Below are 15,797 nucleotides of genomic sequence, written 5' to 3'. Positions count from 1 at the left end.
CTGGAGACCGCCGCCCGCCCCGCCAGGCAGCGTCAGCGGAGCGCCGAGCCCCGCCCCGCCCGATCAGGAGCCGAAAGAAAGCAGCCAGGCCCGTAAAGGACAAAATCAGACTTTGTTTATTAAAAAAATACTTTACAGGAAAAAAATTCTATGCATTCCGTTGGACTATTTTACAAAGAAATAGCGTAACAGTTTGACACTGGTGTACAGTCAGCTACTGGCAGCCGCCGCCCCCCCCCCCCATCCCCGAGTCCTCCCCCGGCCCGGGCTCCGCCACCGCCCGCCCCGTGAGATCCCCCCGAGCAGCGGCCAGCGGCGACTCATACACCAGGGCCGCACAAAGCAAACAGTCTTCAGGCAATTGTACACGTCCTCTGCAGGCAGAGACCTCAGATAAATTAAAACCACAGAAAAAAAAAAAAAGAAAATTCGTAGCTGCCAATCCAAGTCGAATCACGAGAACAGCGACACAGAAATCTCTTTGACATGTACAGAGAAACTGCAGCCCGGGGACAGCCCGGGGGAGAGGGGACAATGGGAGCGAAACCCTTGGCCCTGCTGGGACCCAGGGATACCCCGGGCCAAGGATGAGGTGACAGCCGTGGGGAACGCTCTGACAACCACCTTGTCCAGAGGAACAAGACCGTGACATGCAGGAACACTGACAGAGCCCTTTTTCCGTATGGCAAGATCAGTACCTGTGAAAAACGTGGTTCACAACTCCCCTGGGAACACCCCACTAAGTGTCTCGCCTCCCTGGAAGAGAAGGTGCCAGTATTTGCACACAAGGACTTGTCAAAGAAGAGAGGAAACCAAAGCTAACTGGTATTTCATCTTTAAATTGCACTGTGCTCCTTCCAGCACAGCTGAGCCACTCACCTTTATGCTGTGACATTTTTATTCAATGGACTTTTATTTAAAACAAAAGCCTGAACTCTGTATCTCACAGCTGATCACTCTTTATTGACAGATGACTTGGTCTACAAGTAGTTCTCTCCAGCACAAAGTGAGAGTGTTCCACACATACCACAGGGCAGATCCTCACCGTGAAGAAATGAGGATTTTACTGACCAGTTCATCCGTAGTTATGAACTGTTCTGTGTCTGGGTACTACAGAGAACCATTAGAACAAGCCATGAAATTTGCCAGAGTCTGATCATCTCATAATGTAGGTTGTTTATCAACAGATTTTTATCAAGTTTGCTCCTCTCTTTCTCCATTTTCCAAGCACTCTACAGCAGTGTCAGCAACATTCAAGTCATGTGAAGATCTGTTTATGTATTTAAATCTGACACTAGGTATTAAGTTAGTAATTGAACAGAAGACAGAGTACAACACTACTGCTCATGTGTCTCCATCCAAAGGGATAAGTCAGAGCATTTTCCTGGTATTTCAGGCTGTAGTCACAGATTTCACTAAAGCTACAGTTTTGAAAGCCACATGAACCACTCTGCTTTTCCTCCTTTATTCATCTGACAACACACTATTAGAATTTACAGAGGGCTTCCAAACTGATTACCTCCTTATTCTCACCATTCACTGAAAACAGACAAGCTGGTCTACAGGGAGCTCCTACTCGGTTTGTTCTGCTGTTAAAGGTTCCATGTGCAGAGTCACTGTAGTTTCTGTCAGTTCCTGAGTGATTGTATGCAGTGCTGGCTGCCACGGAGCAGCCACCTCCTTGCTGCATCTTTACTGACAGGACCAAAGCACAGCGTGTGCGGAGGGGAGAGGGCACTTGGAAGACGTTGGGCTTTGTGAAAAGGAAAGAACACAACCTTTGAACGTGAAGGATGAACTTAAACCACTATTGCCTGTGAGGAATTTTACTTTGCACAACCCTTAAAGCTATGAAATCCCTCTCAACATAAAAAGTGGAAATAACCCACCAGAGAACAGACGGCTCAGTTATGAACCAGCCCAGGTCATCTAGAATTTCTGCTAAGATTAAATTACACCCCTGCATGAATCACATTATTTTTCATCATAAAAGCTTTTCATTCTAACACCTTATTTACACAGATTACTAAACAAGTCACTACCACTTCAATCTGTAAATTAGTTTTAAATTGAAATATTTCCTAGTCCTCATTTTTGTACCGAAGACAATACATACATACACATAAGGAGTAATACAGGTTCTAACTAATCACTGCAGTATCTTCTGATGATTATTTTTCTATCAGTTTAAAATAGTGACCTCTACACTTGAGGTGCTAATATGTATATAAAAGCCTACACAAACAATATTGCACAAAGTAAGATTTATAATAGAGTAACATATTTTAGAGACCCTTATAAAGAGAATAGTAATAATTGATATTAAAAAGATGCATCCAGAACTAACACAGCATCTTTGCTTTTGCCTAGTCTAACAAAGTGTTTCAAATCTTTCCTACCCCAGTGAGGATTAGAACAAAGAACTTTACCTGGAGACAGTTTAAGTTGCACCAAAACCCAAATTGTACTCTAAATGTGGAGAGAGGGAAGGGAGAAAGGGACAGGACTTTTCCTTCTGATGACTGGAAAGGGCAGTAATAAATGAGGTGAGTGAAAGTCAAATACAGGTTACACGTTAACATCCAGAAATATTGAAAGAGTGTTTAAAAACTGCTGATAGCTGACACTCTACACACTTAGCATGTGCCACTGTTTTTTTCCACAATACCTGGGCACCCAGAAGCTATACATGGAAACAGCAGTCCAATGCCATAATACTTTTTATTGTGAAGTAGTAATACAGAACTTCCTAGAGTAAGGACAGCCTCACTGTGTAAGTCAGTTATCAACTCTGCTAATATATTAAGTGCATCAGTACAAGGGAAATTGTGGTTCTGTTGGACACAATAAGACCTGACCAGAACAAGCTGCCAAGTTGGTTAGTATTTTAAAGCCTTAAAGTGCTCAAAGATAGCAGTTTCCTCCACAAGACTACCAAAAGGTTCTCTAATTTTGTCACTAGTCTTAATCTTGTTCAGGGAATATGTATTTTGGAAGCAAAACCCTCACACCAAACAACATAAGCAGTGCTATGAGAAGTGTTAGGTGAGTAAATCATTCCATTTCAACAGGATCAGACACTTTCTTCAGTTAAATTTACAGATCATCCTTGTAGGAACTGTAAGAAAGAGAGATCAGTTTCTATATCTTGTATATAAACCCAACTTGTATATAAACCAACATGTCAAGAACAGACATACCAAAAAAATTTCATAAATCATCAAAAGTGCTGTGCTTTCTCTTTTTTTTTTTTTTTTTTTTTTTTTTTCTTCTTTTAAGCAATTAAAATGAGATGGGAAAGTCACTTTTCAAGTCTACAAAAGCATCACTTTCTGGTAAAGATCAGAGATAAAGTAAAAGTAGGGAAATAACACTGACCAATATAGTTTAATTGTTTTATGTTCCTGGAGGAAATTTCATTCTGACTTTGAGGAGATACTCAATATCTCTTTACTTAAACAGAAAGAAGTGGTAGACCACTGTTACAGGTTGTACTAAGGGGTTAAAATACAACTTGAATTTTGCATAATCTGTGTAAAAAAGATATGCTTGACATTTTGGAATGTCACCTTTCTTTATAGAATTATAGGCAAGATTTCTCCAATAAAACATAAGCCAGTTATAAAACTATAACTTCACATCAAAATTTTAAAAAGTTGTTAAAAAAATGTTTGATTATATACATATCACACAGAAGAGCCTGCATGATCCTGTGGATTGTGTTGCTGATCAGACTCTATTTTAAAACCTGGAAGGGGCTGGGCCACCTGATCTGGTTGCACAAGTCCTGATATTGAAGAAACAGAGGAGGGGAGCACCCCTGCTGTAAGCTGTGTTTCTGTACCTGGTTCTTCTGGCTCTATTTTTACACTCACACTCTGAGGTTCACCTTCAGGCTCTCTCTTTCCAGGAACACTACTGTTCAAGCTTGAATTGCTTTCTGCATTTTGAGAAGTCTCCCCCACAGGATGATACTGTTTAAGTCTTATGTGCCAGGCTAAGCTGCAGACTGCTGACACTGTTTTGAACTGATGAATGACATTTCTAGGGATGAAGTAGATGTCATTGTCACACAACTGAATTCTAGCATAGCGAATGCCTTCCCGTCTCATTTGGTTTAGTTTGGCTTCATCCACCCATTGAACACACTGAGAGAAGGAAAGATGGGAAAGTTAGAGGGACACTCAGTTTAGAGTCAACAGTTCAGCACCCACCTATTGTAGTGAAATGAGGCAACCAGGTGCCACTAATTGCCAGGGAGTGAGCATGAGCTTGTGTCAAGCCCATCTGTGCCTAATTAGGGTTGGCCCCCTGGTCCTGCTCATGCGCAGTGGGGGCCCACCCTAATTAGGCACAGGTGGGCTTGACACAAGCTCATGCTCACTCCCTGGCAATTAGTGGCACCCGGTTGCCTCGTTACACTACAACCTATTTTCAATGTACTTTGTGTCTCAATCAGAATGGTTCCATTTAACAGGTAGAACTTGAAATTTGAGTGAGAATTGGGCTTTTTAAACACAATTTATCTATTTTGAACATCTTAGGAGAGGGCAATGAACAGCTAAGAGCATTCTACAGTTATAGTTGAAAACAGCAAGCTCAGTGTAAGACTGCATTGTTTTGGATTAAAGGACTGAGTTTAGATGTCTTTGCAACCTAAGAGAACATCAGCAATTAAAAAGAGAAGGAACAGGCATACCTGGCTCCTTAATTAACTTCTAAGTGTCACTACAGCTCATATCATGACTCACAGCATAAATGCCAGGTTGTTGGAAAGGAAAAGCAGTTGAACAAGGTCATCGTTGCAGGTCCCTTCCAAATGAACTACTCTATTCTGAAATTGCCCAAGACAGCTGTGAACTGAGGGCCACAAAAGGTCTGGCCATGCAGCAAACCTGGAAACTGTCAGAAGCTACTTCCAAAATACAGCTACTTCCCTGTCACTAGGGAAGATTCAGTACCTGTGACACTGGAGGTTCATGCAGGTCCAACTGAAGTCTCTGCACAACATCAGTGAAGTCTTCAGCATGAAAACAAACCACATCTTTGGTTATACGAGGCTGGTCACTCCTAGAAAAAGATGAGAATTCCAGGAATTTTTAAAATATTTGACTTAGAGAGATTTATAGCTCTTTCCAGCAGAAAGCTTCATTGAACCAGTGATCTACTTTAGTTTTACACTGGGCATGAACTCTCATCACTTCTCAATACATGTATTATTTTGAAAAGGAGGTGTGACTTTGGGGGTTTGTTTTTATTTTACTTGTTTCTTGATGTGTGGTGTTCTTCAAGTTCTGGCCAGCATTTCTCATTACAGAATTTAAATCATTTCTTTGATTTGGCTTGCTTCCCAATCAATTTTTTTTTTTTTTTTTTTGAGAGAGAGAGAGAGAAAACATTCAGAGTGCCCCCTCCTACCAGGAGGGCTGCATTTCAGTGGCACTTACCATTCCCCAAACTGCACAGCCTTCAGAACACCCACAGCTGCTGTACTCTGCCAGTCAAACCCTTGGCCCACGTGGTCAGCGTGAGCACGTGTCCTGTCCTCAAACAGAACCTCACGAGGCTCACTGGTCCGAGGTAGGTACTGGAGATTCTTTATTTCATTCATTGATCTACAACATGATAAAAATACATAATAAAAAAAATGGTCCAGACTACTAAAAAAATAAACTTTTGTATTAAAATATTCCTAAAGTGCTGTGCCCTGCAGGTTTCAAAATCCAAGAGCAAAGCATTTTCTTCTGATTTCTTCTAAGAGTTTATTGGACAAAAGACTGAAACAAATACATCAAAGTGCAATTCAAGTTATGAGACCAAACTTTATAAAACAAATAAAATCCCCTTAAAATTCTGACTGCTCACTTGTGTTAAAAGAACTCTTCTGGGAATTTCATGGTACATAAACCAGAGCTATTTTAATAGATACTGAAGTTTAGTCATTTGGGAGCACGTCCAAAAATTCTGCTTGAAATTACTATTAAAATATGTTTCCAATTCTTTATCTCCTAAAATCTGTTGTGCAGCACACTCTTTATGAGAAAGATAGCAAGTACATATGTATCCTGCAGTATTTCCTGAGAAGCCGGGCAGAGTTAAAAGTACAATACAAACACCTGCCCTCACCACCAAATCAGTCCTTTCCACAGAAATAAGATTAATAAAAACAAGTCTTCTGAAGGATATAAAAGAAATAATAATATATAATCAATAATATAACATAAAAAGAAATAATTGATCTAGCACATACTACTACAAAAACTGGTGAAATAAAATGACCATCACAAATAACATACTCGTCTTATCCACTAAGCCAAGTTGAAACAAAAACGAAAATGAAACTTCAATCTGTGAATTAGCCTTCTAAAGAACCAGTTACACAATTTAGGATTTGTTCTCAAATCTAACACAGACATAGCTGCAACATTTTACCTTTAATACAGAAAGGAAAACAAAACATTACCGGCGGCGTTTGAACGGCGATTTTGGCATATCAGCTGTGGGGATCATCTGCTCTCCTGGCCTCACCCACATGATGGGACCATCATCACTCTGTGACCTGCACTGAAGTCTCAGACTAGAAAGAGTGCCCCAGGGCAAAGTCATCTAAAAGACAACAAAAACAACTGGGTGAGGTAGAAAAATTCAATGCTACCTTTGGTAAAACTGGTTTAAATTCGCTGTCAAAAGAATTGTATAAAAACTAAGACAGGTCTGAGAGTTAAATACCAAACTTTGTTTTTAGGGAAGTAGATGATTATCTACTGCTTATGATAAACTGTATTTAAACTTTTAATAATTCACACAATTTTAGGTCCCTAACACAGATTTTACCTCAGCAGCCCAAACAATAAGCAAGCTCATCAGTAGAGAAAATACCTCACAGTTTCTCATTACTCTGAAATACAAGAAGTAATCATTTAAGTATCTACAGTGCTCTAAGCAAAACACCACAAGTCAGTGCTTACTCTGAGAAATGGAGATTCTTCTAACATATCTAGAAATTCTGGGAAGTAGTCCCCAACTTCTTCATCCACTGCTCCAACAAGACTGATCTGCCGCATGGGTCCTGCTCTGTAGGTGCCACAGCAGTACGTCCGATTGACCTGAGTGGTCAGAAAGACAATACCACCACAGGTTACAACTCAGAGAGATGAAAATTCATTGATATAATGCACCAGGCCACAGCTGAGATGAATCTTGGACTCATCTACATCTATTTCATCAGAGATGCCTCCAGGAACAAGCACAGAGGCTGTTTAGAAGATATGCCCATAGGGTACCCCAAGAGGAAAGAACTCCTGTCTGTGCTACTGATAGGAAATACTTCTCAGCTGGAAATATTGCAGCCTGGTGACTAATCCAGCAACAATTCAGTACTTCCAGGCTGACTGGAGAAAAACCACCACGCAAAGTTTCACTGTGACTCAGTCTTTCAGCAGCAAGCTTAGTCTCTCCACTAATCTGTGTGGTTGGCTGTTGCTCCTACCTTTCAAACTGTAAGCTACTGAAATACATTCATTCATCACTTTCCATATGTACACAAATACAGCCACTATTCCATCTTAAAAGATCAGAAATTCTTCCATAATTTTTACACTCAATTGTGAGTCAGGCCCAGTCTCATCACTCTTCAACAGCCTCTCTACCTTCATCAGGTGGTTCTAGTAGTGCAAAGCTACAGTCAGTCTCAAAGGACACACTGCTGCTGCTAAACGTGCAGTTGTATAGTTGTGTTCAGAAAGTGTGGTATCTTTTATAATTCCATTTAGAGATGTTTGTATGAAGTAGCTTACTTTCAAGTTTTTTAGTTTCGCAGTTTAGCCAACAAACCAGATGCAGTTAAACCACTCCATGAAGTTGTTAAAGGTAAATTAGGAGAGACTAATAAAGCAAGAGTTACTGTTACTGCTGCAATTTTCTCCTCTAGCAGCAACCATAGATATTTAACTTCTTAATTATCTCACTCCTATTTCTAGAATCCTCCTTTAACTTTGTATATATGCAGCTGGCAGTTCTGCACTGATTGCACACATTTTTTAATTAAAAACAAAGTGGGAGCCAAAGATGACTGCACACATAGCTTTATTCCTAGGCCAGCTGCTGCTCCCATCACCTCCACCTGCACGTGTAAAAGTTTACACCTGAGGTCACTGCAGCTCAAGGACTTTGCCTCCCAGCCCACCACAGCCAGCAGCAGCAGCTGAATGAGCACAGACTCATTTTCTGGTTTTGACCAGACAGATTTTATGTCTTCAGATGCTGTTAATGCTTTTTGGCTGCTGCCCTAAGAGAAAGTTAAGTCTCCAAATTCTATTAGAACATCCCTGGTAAAGGTTTATACCTAACAAAGGGAGCAGTTCCATCAGGAGGGCAGGATGAAGTTCATAGTAGTAATGTTGGAAAAGCACAGTGTCAAGTGCAGAGTTCTGAGAACCAAGAGCTGAAATCCTCTGAAATTCAGCCAGTTACATTTAACTGCCTCCATTATTACAGTAAGTGGAGACAGATTACTTTCAGATGAGGTTTGTTCTACTGGAACCATCTGTTGAGATTCCCTAGTATTTCACAGGTGTTTCTTAGAAGTTTAAATGAACTGTGATGTTTTCAAAGGGAATTAAAAACTAGATCCCAACATTTTTTTAATGTATTGGAATGCAATTAAAAAAAAATATTCAAGAGATATAAAGAAGACACCAGAAATATTTTAAGGAAATCTTGGATTTCAATGTTTTGGTAATTTTAATAGAACTTTAAGAAATATATACACTTGAGAATTAGTTCAAAGAAAGGTTACAAACTTCTGTTCAGTGACCTGAGTCCTGAAAGCTCTTAGTCCTAGTGAATAGCTCCAAGCTGAAATTTAGATTTAGCATTAAAGTATTAAAACAAATGAGCCAGAGCCAATGCAAGCAAAAAATCTAGATAACACCAAGGCTTAATTATTTTAATATACTAAACCCAAACACTTATGCTACTAGTACACATTGGAGTGCTTTGTTATAAACATTGTTTCCATTGTCCTCATTGTTCTGAGAACAAAGGAATTCAAGGAAGTTTATTATCACTTGATTTTCATGAAGTCTTCCTGATTAAAGTCCTTATTTTGAACGGGAGACACTTCCTACTGAAATTGTTTATCTGAAAAGGTACACAAACCAGTTGAATGTTATATAAGCCAAAGATCACATTAACTTTCAGTTAACTTGCAGTTTACAGATCAAAGTTTGATTTCTTGATACCAAGTCTCCAGGACTCAAGACCTAATGCTTGAAATCATCCCTTTGCCAGTGTGGTTCAGTATAGCAAACAGGTTCACATATTCACAAGGTTCAGTCTAAAAGAGGGATGACTTAACTGAGAATATGCAATTAAAAATGTCAGTATTACAGCATACGATGCTGCAACATGATTAATCTGCAAAGACATAACTATGAAGTGCTTTTGTATCACAGTTTCCCAGACAGGAAGGTTCAAAAGTGAAGCTTATCCAATTCCTCAACACTGCTGCCACAGAATAGGAGTAAAATAGCCAGACTTATCCTCCCCATGGTCCCTTAAGCAGGACATTTTCTCCTTCTCTAAAGACAAACTAGCTTGCAAAACTTCCACCAGCATCCGGCTACTACAGTTGAATCCACTCAATTTAAATACATCAGTTTTAAACTAGAAACTTTAGCATCACCTATGTTCTCTGAAGAGTCCCATTTCAGACATCTCAAAGAGTTTTGAAAACTATTTGTTTTCTGTGTGTGAGCCACTCTAACATACTTCAGACAGAGGATTAACCAGGTCATGCTGAAGCTGGGTTAGAGAAGTTTTAGACCAACTGAACCTCATGTCATGACTCACTCGTAATCAAGTTTAGACAGTACATAAAATGGAATTAATTGAACTACTAGCAGAGACTAGCACCCAGTAAAGCCTCTTTTTTATTACCATCATCCTTCACATATGTATTTATAGTATAAACTACTCATGTTCACACAACAGACATTCACCAAGAAAAAGTGAAATTGTTAAATATCCAGTTGGCACTGTTAAGCTATTTTAGGGGGTGACCACATCAACTCAGAGTGCAATCACAATGCCAAGGAGCATAAGAATCACTGATGCAGAACACTTTAAACCGTGGGCAAGCTTCACTTGTGCAGAGCACACACCTGTATTGTGCAAAAGTATCTTTGCTGATAGCAGAGGTTTGCTCAGACTGCTTCTGGAGTGCTGTGCACTCTGATGCAGCTCTCACAGCACAAGTGATACTTTAACCAAGAAACAGAGGCTGCTTTACACTAAGTGCTGCAGCAGCTATTAATTGTAAAGCATTTATAAGCTAAGTGTCAGAGTTACTAATTAAATGGTATCTATAATAAAGTCTAAAAAATCTTCAGACACTGCAAGTGGCCATGCAGTAATCTTCTGTAAAGCAGCAACTGCTTTCTCAAACAAACATTGCTTAAAAGCATTTGGCAAACTCTGGGAAGATCCAGTTTGCCACCACATCACAAGCATTACCACTTCCACATCTGCTGCTAGAGAAGGCCTGTTCCAATAGGACTGAAGTGCCCTCTACTTCAGTCTCAGGCTTTTCCTTCAAAGGTGAACTAGTAAAAGTAATGAAGGTCTTGAATAATGACCTCAGAAGTGGCAATGTGAGCCTGTTCTCAGCTAAACAGGAAGAGGTTTTACTCCATCGGAAACAAACGTATCTACACTGTAACGTTTCTGTATGTCCACAGATACCTCTGAGCTTGGTCACAGGCACCAAACCCAAGGGCTGTTCCTGTGGGAATCTGGAAATAACTTAGCTATTACTGCTGTATTCATTTAAGTTACAAGGGAGATAGTTTATATATGACCTTGACTTCCATGGTGGGCTTGAAGTGAAATAGGAAAGTTTAAATACACAGCATCAGCTACTGACAGAATTAAGACATCAGAAAAACTTGTGCAGTGGTCCAAACATCATCTTTTTTCAGCTGCTCAGAAAAAAAACGTGTGCCTCACCTATTTTAGGCCACCCCTGCTCTCAATGAGATTAAACAAATCTAGGTGTTGTGCAACTTTTATGTCTTTAGACAGTTCTTACCTGAGAGTGAAAGTTTGAAATTGTTGTTGTTTCAATGTCCTTCTTGCCCAAAATTTCCATTTTCACTGGAGTGTTAGGAAAGTTAAAAGCAAAGTAATCCAAGAAGTCTGGTAAATAAGCAGCTGCTCCATGTACTATGGCTAAAGCATAGTAAGCTGCATTTTTATCATTTTCACTGAAGGACAACGCAAGAAACTCTTCTGCAAACCTCTCCATCTCCACTGGAGACAAAAATGAGAGTTCATCCATGTAAGCATGAAGTACCAGAGCACCACCATTGGACTGATGTTCCTCATGAATGAAATTACTGAATTTAGTGCCCGTTTTCAAGAAGCTGCTGCGCACAGAATGCTCCTGGTGTGTCACAAATGGTGTTTGTACTCCCTGTGGTATCCGATATTCCTGCATACCCAAATTCAGTCTGCAGAGCTGCTCATCCTTCAGGTATCTGAAGGATTCCTTGTTCATTTCTAAGTTATCACACTGTCCTTGAGAAGGAGTCTCTTTGTCAATGCGAGTGAGCCCAGCACACACAGTCTGCACTTCTTTGTTGTACATCTTCAAGCGTTTCCCCCTCATGTCTTCCCGGTGTTTCTTTTTCTTTTTTTTCTTTATCTTCTTCATAATAAGACTGTCAGCTCTCTGGGTTTTGCCATTTTCATCTGGAGTTTCTGGCAGCAACAATAAAGAGAAGATTAGAGTTCTGCACCTGCAGCATATTTACCCCAAAAGAATTAAGACCTCTCATTTGCTAAAGTTATCTATTACCAGGAAGACTGAACAATATAATACCTTGACTTTTTACTTACAAGATTTAATTGTACAAAAAAAAAAGCAGTAAAAATAGTAATTATAGAAAAAACCCTCAAGCTTAATATTTTAGAAATATTTCCATTTTTAATAGATTAAACATTAAAACTTTCGTTACAGAAGACTTGCCTGATTTTGGATACACAATATAGAACCAGAAGAGCATAACTGAAGGAGGTACAAGAAATATTGCCATTTTAGAGGTAAAAATACTTAAAGTAGTTAACTTTCTGGACAAAAAAAAGCCCCAAACAAAACAATCTTAGAATGCTGATTGTTTGTATTAAAGGAGCTGAATCATCACATCCACATCTCCAGCTATCTTTTGCTATTCTTACAGTTGGCTCTTCAGTTACTTCAGAGATAATAATTAGGAGGTTGTTGTGGGTTTGGTGTTTTTTTGCTTGGTTTTTTAATTTTTTTGGTTGGGTTTTTTTGTTTGTTTTGCTTGGTTGTTTTTTGGGTTTTTTTAAGGTCACTCAACCCGTAAAAGGCTAAAGGCTGAGAGATAAAATGTAAAGTAGTTCTGTTAGGCAAGAGGCAATAGTTTAATTGCTCATCTTTTAAGAATAAAAATTAATTCAAATAATATTTAGCAAATGATGGTAGTTTGAAATCTTGATTGTCCAACTGTTTAAAAACTCAGTTGCCAAGACAAGATTTTAATCTGCCTGAATGAAAGAACTCCTTTATGCCAACAATGTGCAGAAACCTCAAAGAGCCACATTACCAGGACAGCTATGGGGATCAGAACAATCTGCTGCTGAAGGGAACATCTGACTGGAAGATGCAATAGTTAAAGTTTCTCAGTTCCCAGGATCTAAGACAAAAGGTGTAATGATAAATACATGCATCTTCAAGTTAGTTCATCCAACCACAGTATGTAACTATACCACTACTAGTTTGCTCTGCAGTAAAGGTGGTTGACCTTCCTAACAGCCTGGTGTCATGAACAGAATTACTCATGAAGCAAAGAAAGAATTGATTGCTTAATACTAACTGTGTACAATTGTTTTAAGACCTGAAATACAAGTTTTCACTGTGCTGCTGTTAGCCCTTACAACAAATGCCCTTATTTTTACATTACAGCTAGGGAAACCAGGAAGAAAAAGGCAGTAGCACTTGTTTGGGTAAGTCAGCTGGAACAGTTCTTGGAATAATCTTTTCTGGAAGCCTCAGAAGTTAAGCGTGCTTGAGCTTACTCAGTCACTAAGCTCTCAAGTACAGAAACTGCTTTACTAACTGCAGTGACACATTAATCACACAGATCTTAGTTCTGGACAGGCCAGAGATTCCAAACTGGAACTAAACAAGAATATCATGCCACCACTTCCCTGTAAATGTTTCTAAGTTAATATTTGGTTGTTAAAGGTGTTTTATTTTAAGTATTTCTGATTTTAGATACAGCCCTGCTACTACACTGAGAGTATCTGCTGTGTTATATGAAGCCAGACAGTGACATTATGGCAATGCCTGACAATCTTAAAGGAAATACAGTTTTAATCATTCCTTTAAATAAATGGAAAGCCTCCAGCACCTCAAAACCAAAGAAAGTTACAGCCAGGTCATCATCCTGTGGGCTCCCACAGCGAGGTACAACAACCAATAAGTCAACTATCCTAAAACAATCATAAATCACATAACTGAACACACTAGTATCACCACTAAACAAAAAAAATCACCAGTTGCCACCTGTGGCCAAAGATAAGAATAGTACAGTCAAAAAAATAGGCAGTTTAGTTAGATTATAAATAGAAATAAAAACTGATAGTGAAAGACAGGAAAAGAAACCCAGAAACCCACTACGTATACAGCCTAGGATAACTCCTGAAGAGATCCAGAATGTGAGTTAGCATCAGATTTGCTGTGTAAATCTGGAATTCAGATGGCAATTTTAACAGTGTTTATTAAAAGAAGGCCTCGTTTGACTGCTGGGATAGGACTGACATACAGTGACACACCCAGTATATAAAGATTACTACTGCAGTTTTATCAGCAGTTGTCAAGCTGAAGTTAAGACATTTACAATCCAGCAGCCTCTGTAGTCACCATTCAAACACAGTGGTTTAGAAGCATTTAACAGTAGTGAAAAGTCTCCTCCACAATACTTTTGTTCATCCTTAAGGCAGTATTATCTGGAATTTAGACTCCAGACCTAACACTTGCAGGCAGGTGCATCTTTGGTACCATATCTTCACATATACTCCTGGAGCATAATTCACAACATATCGTTATTACAGCAGCTTTTGCAATTGTTTTTTTTACCTGTCCTGCTCTCACCAAGAGGCTTTTTACTATCACACATTTGTGAGAAAAACAAAACAGTCAATTTTGTACTGTTAAAATGTGACAACACCCTGCCCACTGCCTGAAGCCAGTGGTGTTTTGGCTTTCTAGTTACGAGAAACCTTACAGCATTTATTTTGTTGTTAAAAAATAAAGAAATAATAAAAATCCACCAAAACAAACAAAACCCAAGAAACCAGCTCCCGAGTCCTAGTACGCGTCAGTACAAGGAGATGAGGCAGAGAGCTCTGCTATCAGAGCGACAGCATTCGGAACCCGCCGAGGGACGCTCCGGCAGCAGCACCAGCGCCGGGGCCGCCCCCCGCACAGCCTCGGGGCTCCGTCTCCCCGCACCGGGCGGGCTCCACGCTCAGTCCCGCGGTGAGGCGGCGGCCGGAGCTGCCTAAGGCGCGGAGCCGCCGCTGCCCCACACGGAAGCGCTCGGGCCCCTCCAGCAGCGGCTTTTACCCCCGCTCCCGCCTTCTCCCGGCGGCCGAGGCCGAGCCTGCGGCTCCCCCGCACCGCACCCCGCAGCCCAGGCAGGCGTTACGAGGCCGCGGTCGATCCGTTGCGGCCGAGCGGCCGCCAGGCGCCCACGTCAGGGGCCGGCCCGGGTGCGCGGGCGGCAGCCGGTTCCCGCACCGCGCCGCTCCTCACCTCGCTTACTGGGCCGCCCGGCCGCCGCGTCCGCGGGGCTGCCCCGCCTCGCCTTCTGCGGCTGCCCGACGGCCGGGCGGCCGGGCTCGGGGCCGGCGGCGGGGCGATGCCGGTGGTGGTGGTGGTGCCGGCGCTCCTCGAGCGCAGCGGGCGGCGGCAGGCTGAGCGGGGAGAAGGTGAAGAGCCCGGCGGCGGGCAGGCCGGGCAGGGCGGCCGGGGGCAGCGGCTCCTCCGGGCCGGGCCCCGCCAGGAGCTGCTGGCTCAGCCGGGCCCGCTTGCCGCCCGCCGCCTCGCCGGGGGGGGCCCGCCGCCGCCGCCCGCTGCCGCGAGGCCGGCCGGGCCGGTCCCCCGAGGGTAGCGGGGGCGGCTCCTCCGGGGCCCGGGACACTGCGCGCACCGCAGCGACCTGCGCAGCCATTTCACAGTCTCCCTCACACACATTTAAATGGCCCGAGCGCCCGCACGCACCGCGCAGGCGCCGCCCGACGCCCCCTGGGAGATGTAGTTCCGGCGGCGGGCGGGAAGTGCCGTCCGCTCCAGGGCGCATGAGCGGGGCGGGAGCGGGCGGGCGGGACGAGGCGTTGGTCACGTGCCCGGGCAGTGCGCGGGGCTGAGGGAAAAGCGCGAGTTACCTCAGGGAGGCGGCAGCGTCCCCGGGAACAGCACAGGGCGCGCAGGCGGATAGTTAAGCTTTATTTTTATGGCGTTTCGCACACGTCATAAAATTCATCATTCACTGATGAAAAATGATTCCTAAAACCTGAGATGTGATTCTTCCTTAGTCCAATCATGTAAACACTCACGGAGCAGCTGGCTCTGCTGCACTGAAGCTTCCACCTCTCCCGTGGCTGCGCCATCCCCGGCCCTCCTGGTGCTGGGGGCTGCCTTGGCCTCCCCAGCCTCCCAGCAGCTGCTGCTGGGTGGTCACCAGTTCACACTGGTTTGTTAAAGCCCA

At 42.3% G+C, this 15,797-nt stretch overlaps 1 protein-coding gene across 1 annotated transcript; it reads right to left on the bottom strand.

Moving 5' to 3' along the window:
* Positions 1 to 2,702: 2,702 nt before the first annotated feature.
* RSBN1 (round spermatid basic protein 1) lies at positions 2,703 to 15,260 on the bottom strand. The gene is made up of 7 exons (XM_030465558.1): positions 14,843 to 15,260; positions 11,090 to 11,760; positions 6,969 to 7,106; positions 6,464 to 6,606; positions 5,448 to 5,615; positions 4,962 to 5,070; positions 2,703 to 4,148 (listed from the first exon to the last, which is right to left on the bottom strand). The coding sequence occupies exons 1-7, from the start codon at positions 15,258 to 15,260 to the stop codon at positions 3,687 to 3,689; spliced, it is 2,109 nt and encodes a 702-aa protein (XP_030321418.1). The 3' UTR covers positions 2,703 to 3,686.
* Positions 15,261 to 15,797: the final 537 nt, after the last annotated feature.

This window comes from Calypte anna, chromosome 26 (genome assembly GCF_003957555.1).
Source record: "Calypte anna isolate BGI_N300 chromosome 26, bCalAnn1_v1.p, whole genome shotgun sequence".
Lineage (NCBI taxonomy): Eukaryota > Metazoa > Chordata > Aves > Apodiformes > Trochilidae > Calypte > Calypte anna.
Note: the sequence above shows the minus strand (reverse complement) of the source record. Positions and strands in the feature narration are given on the sequence as shown.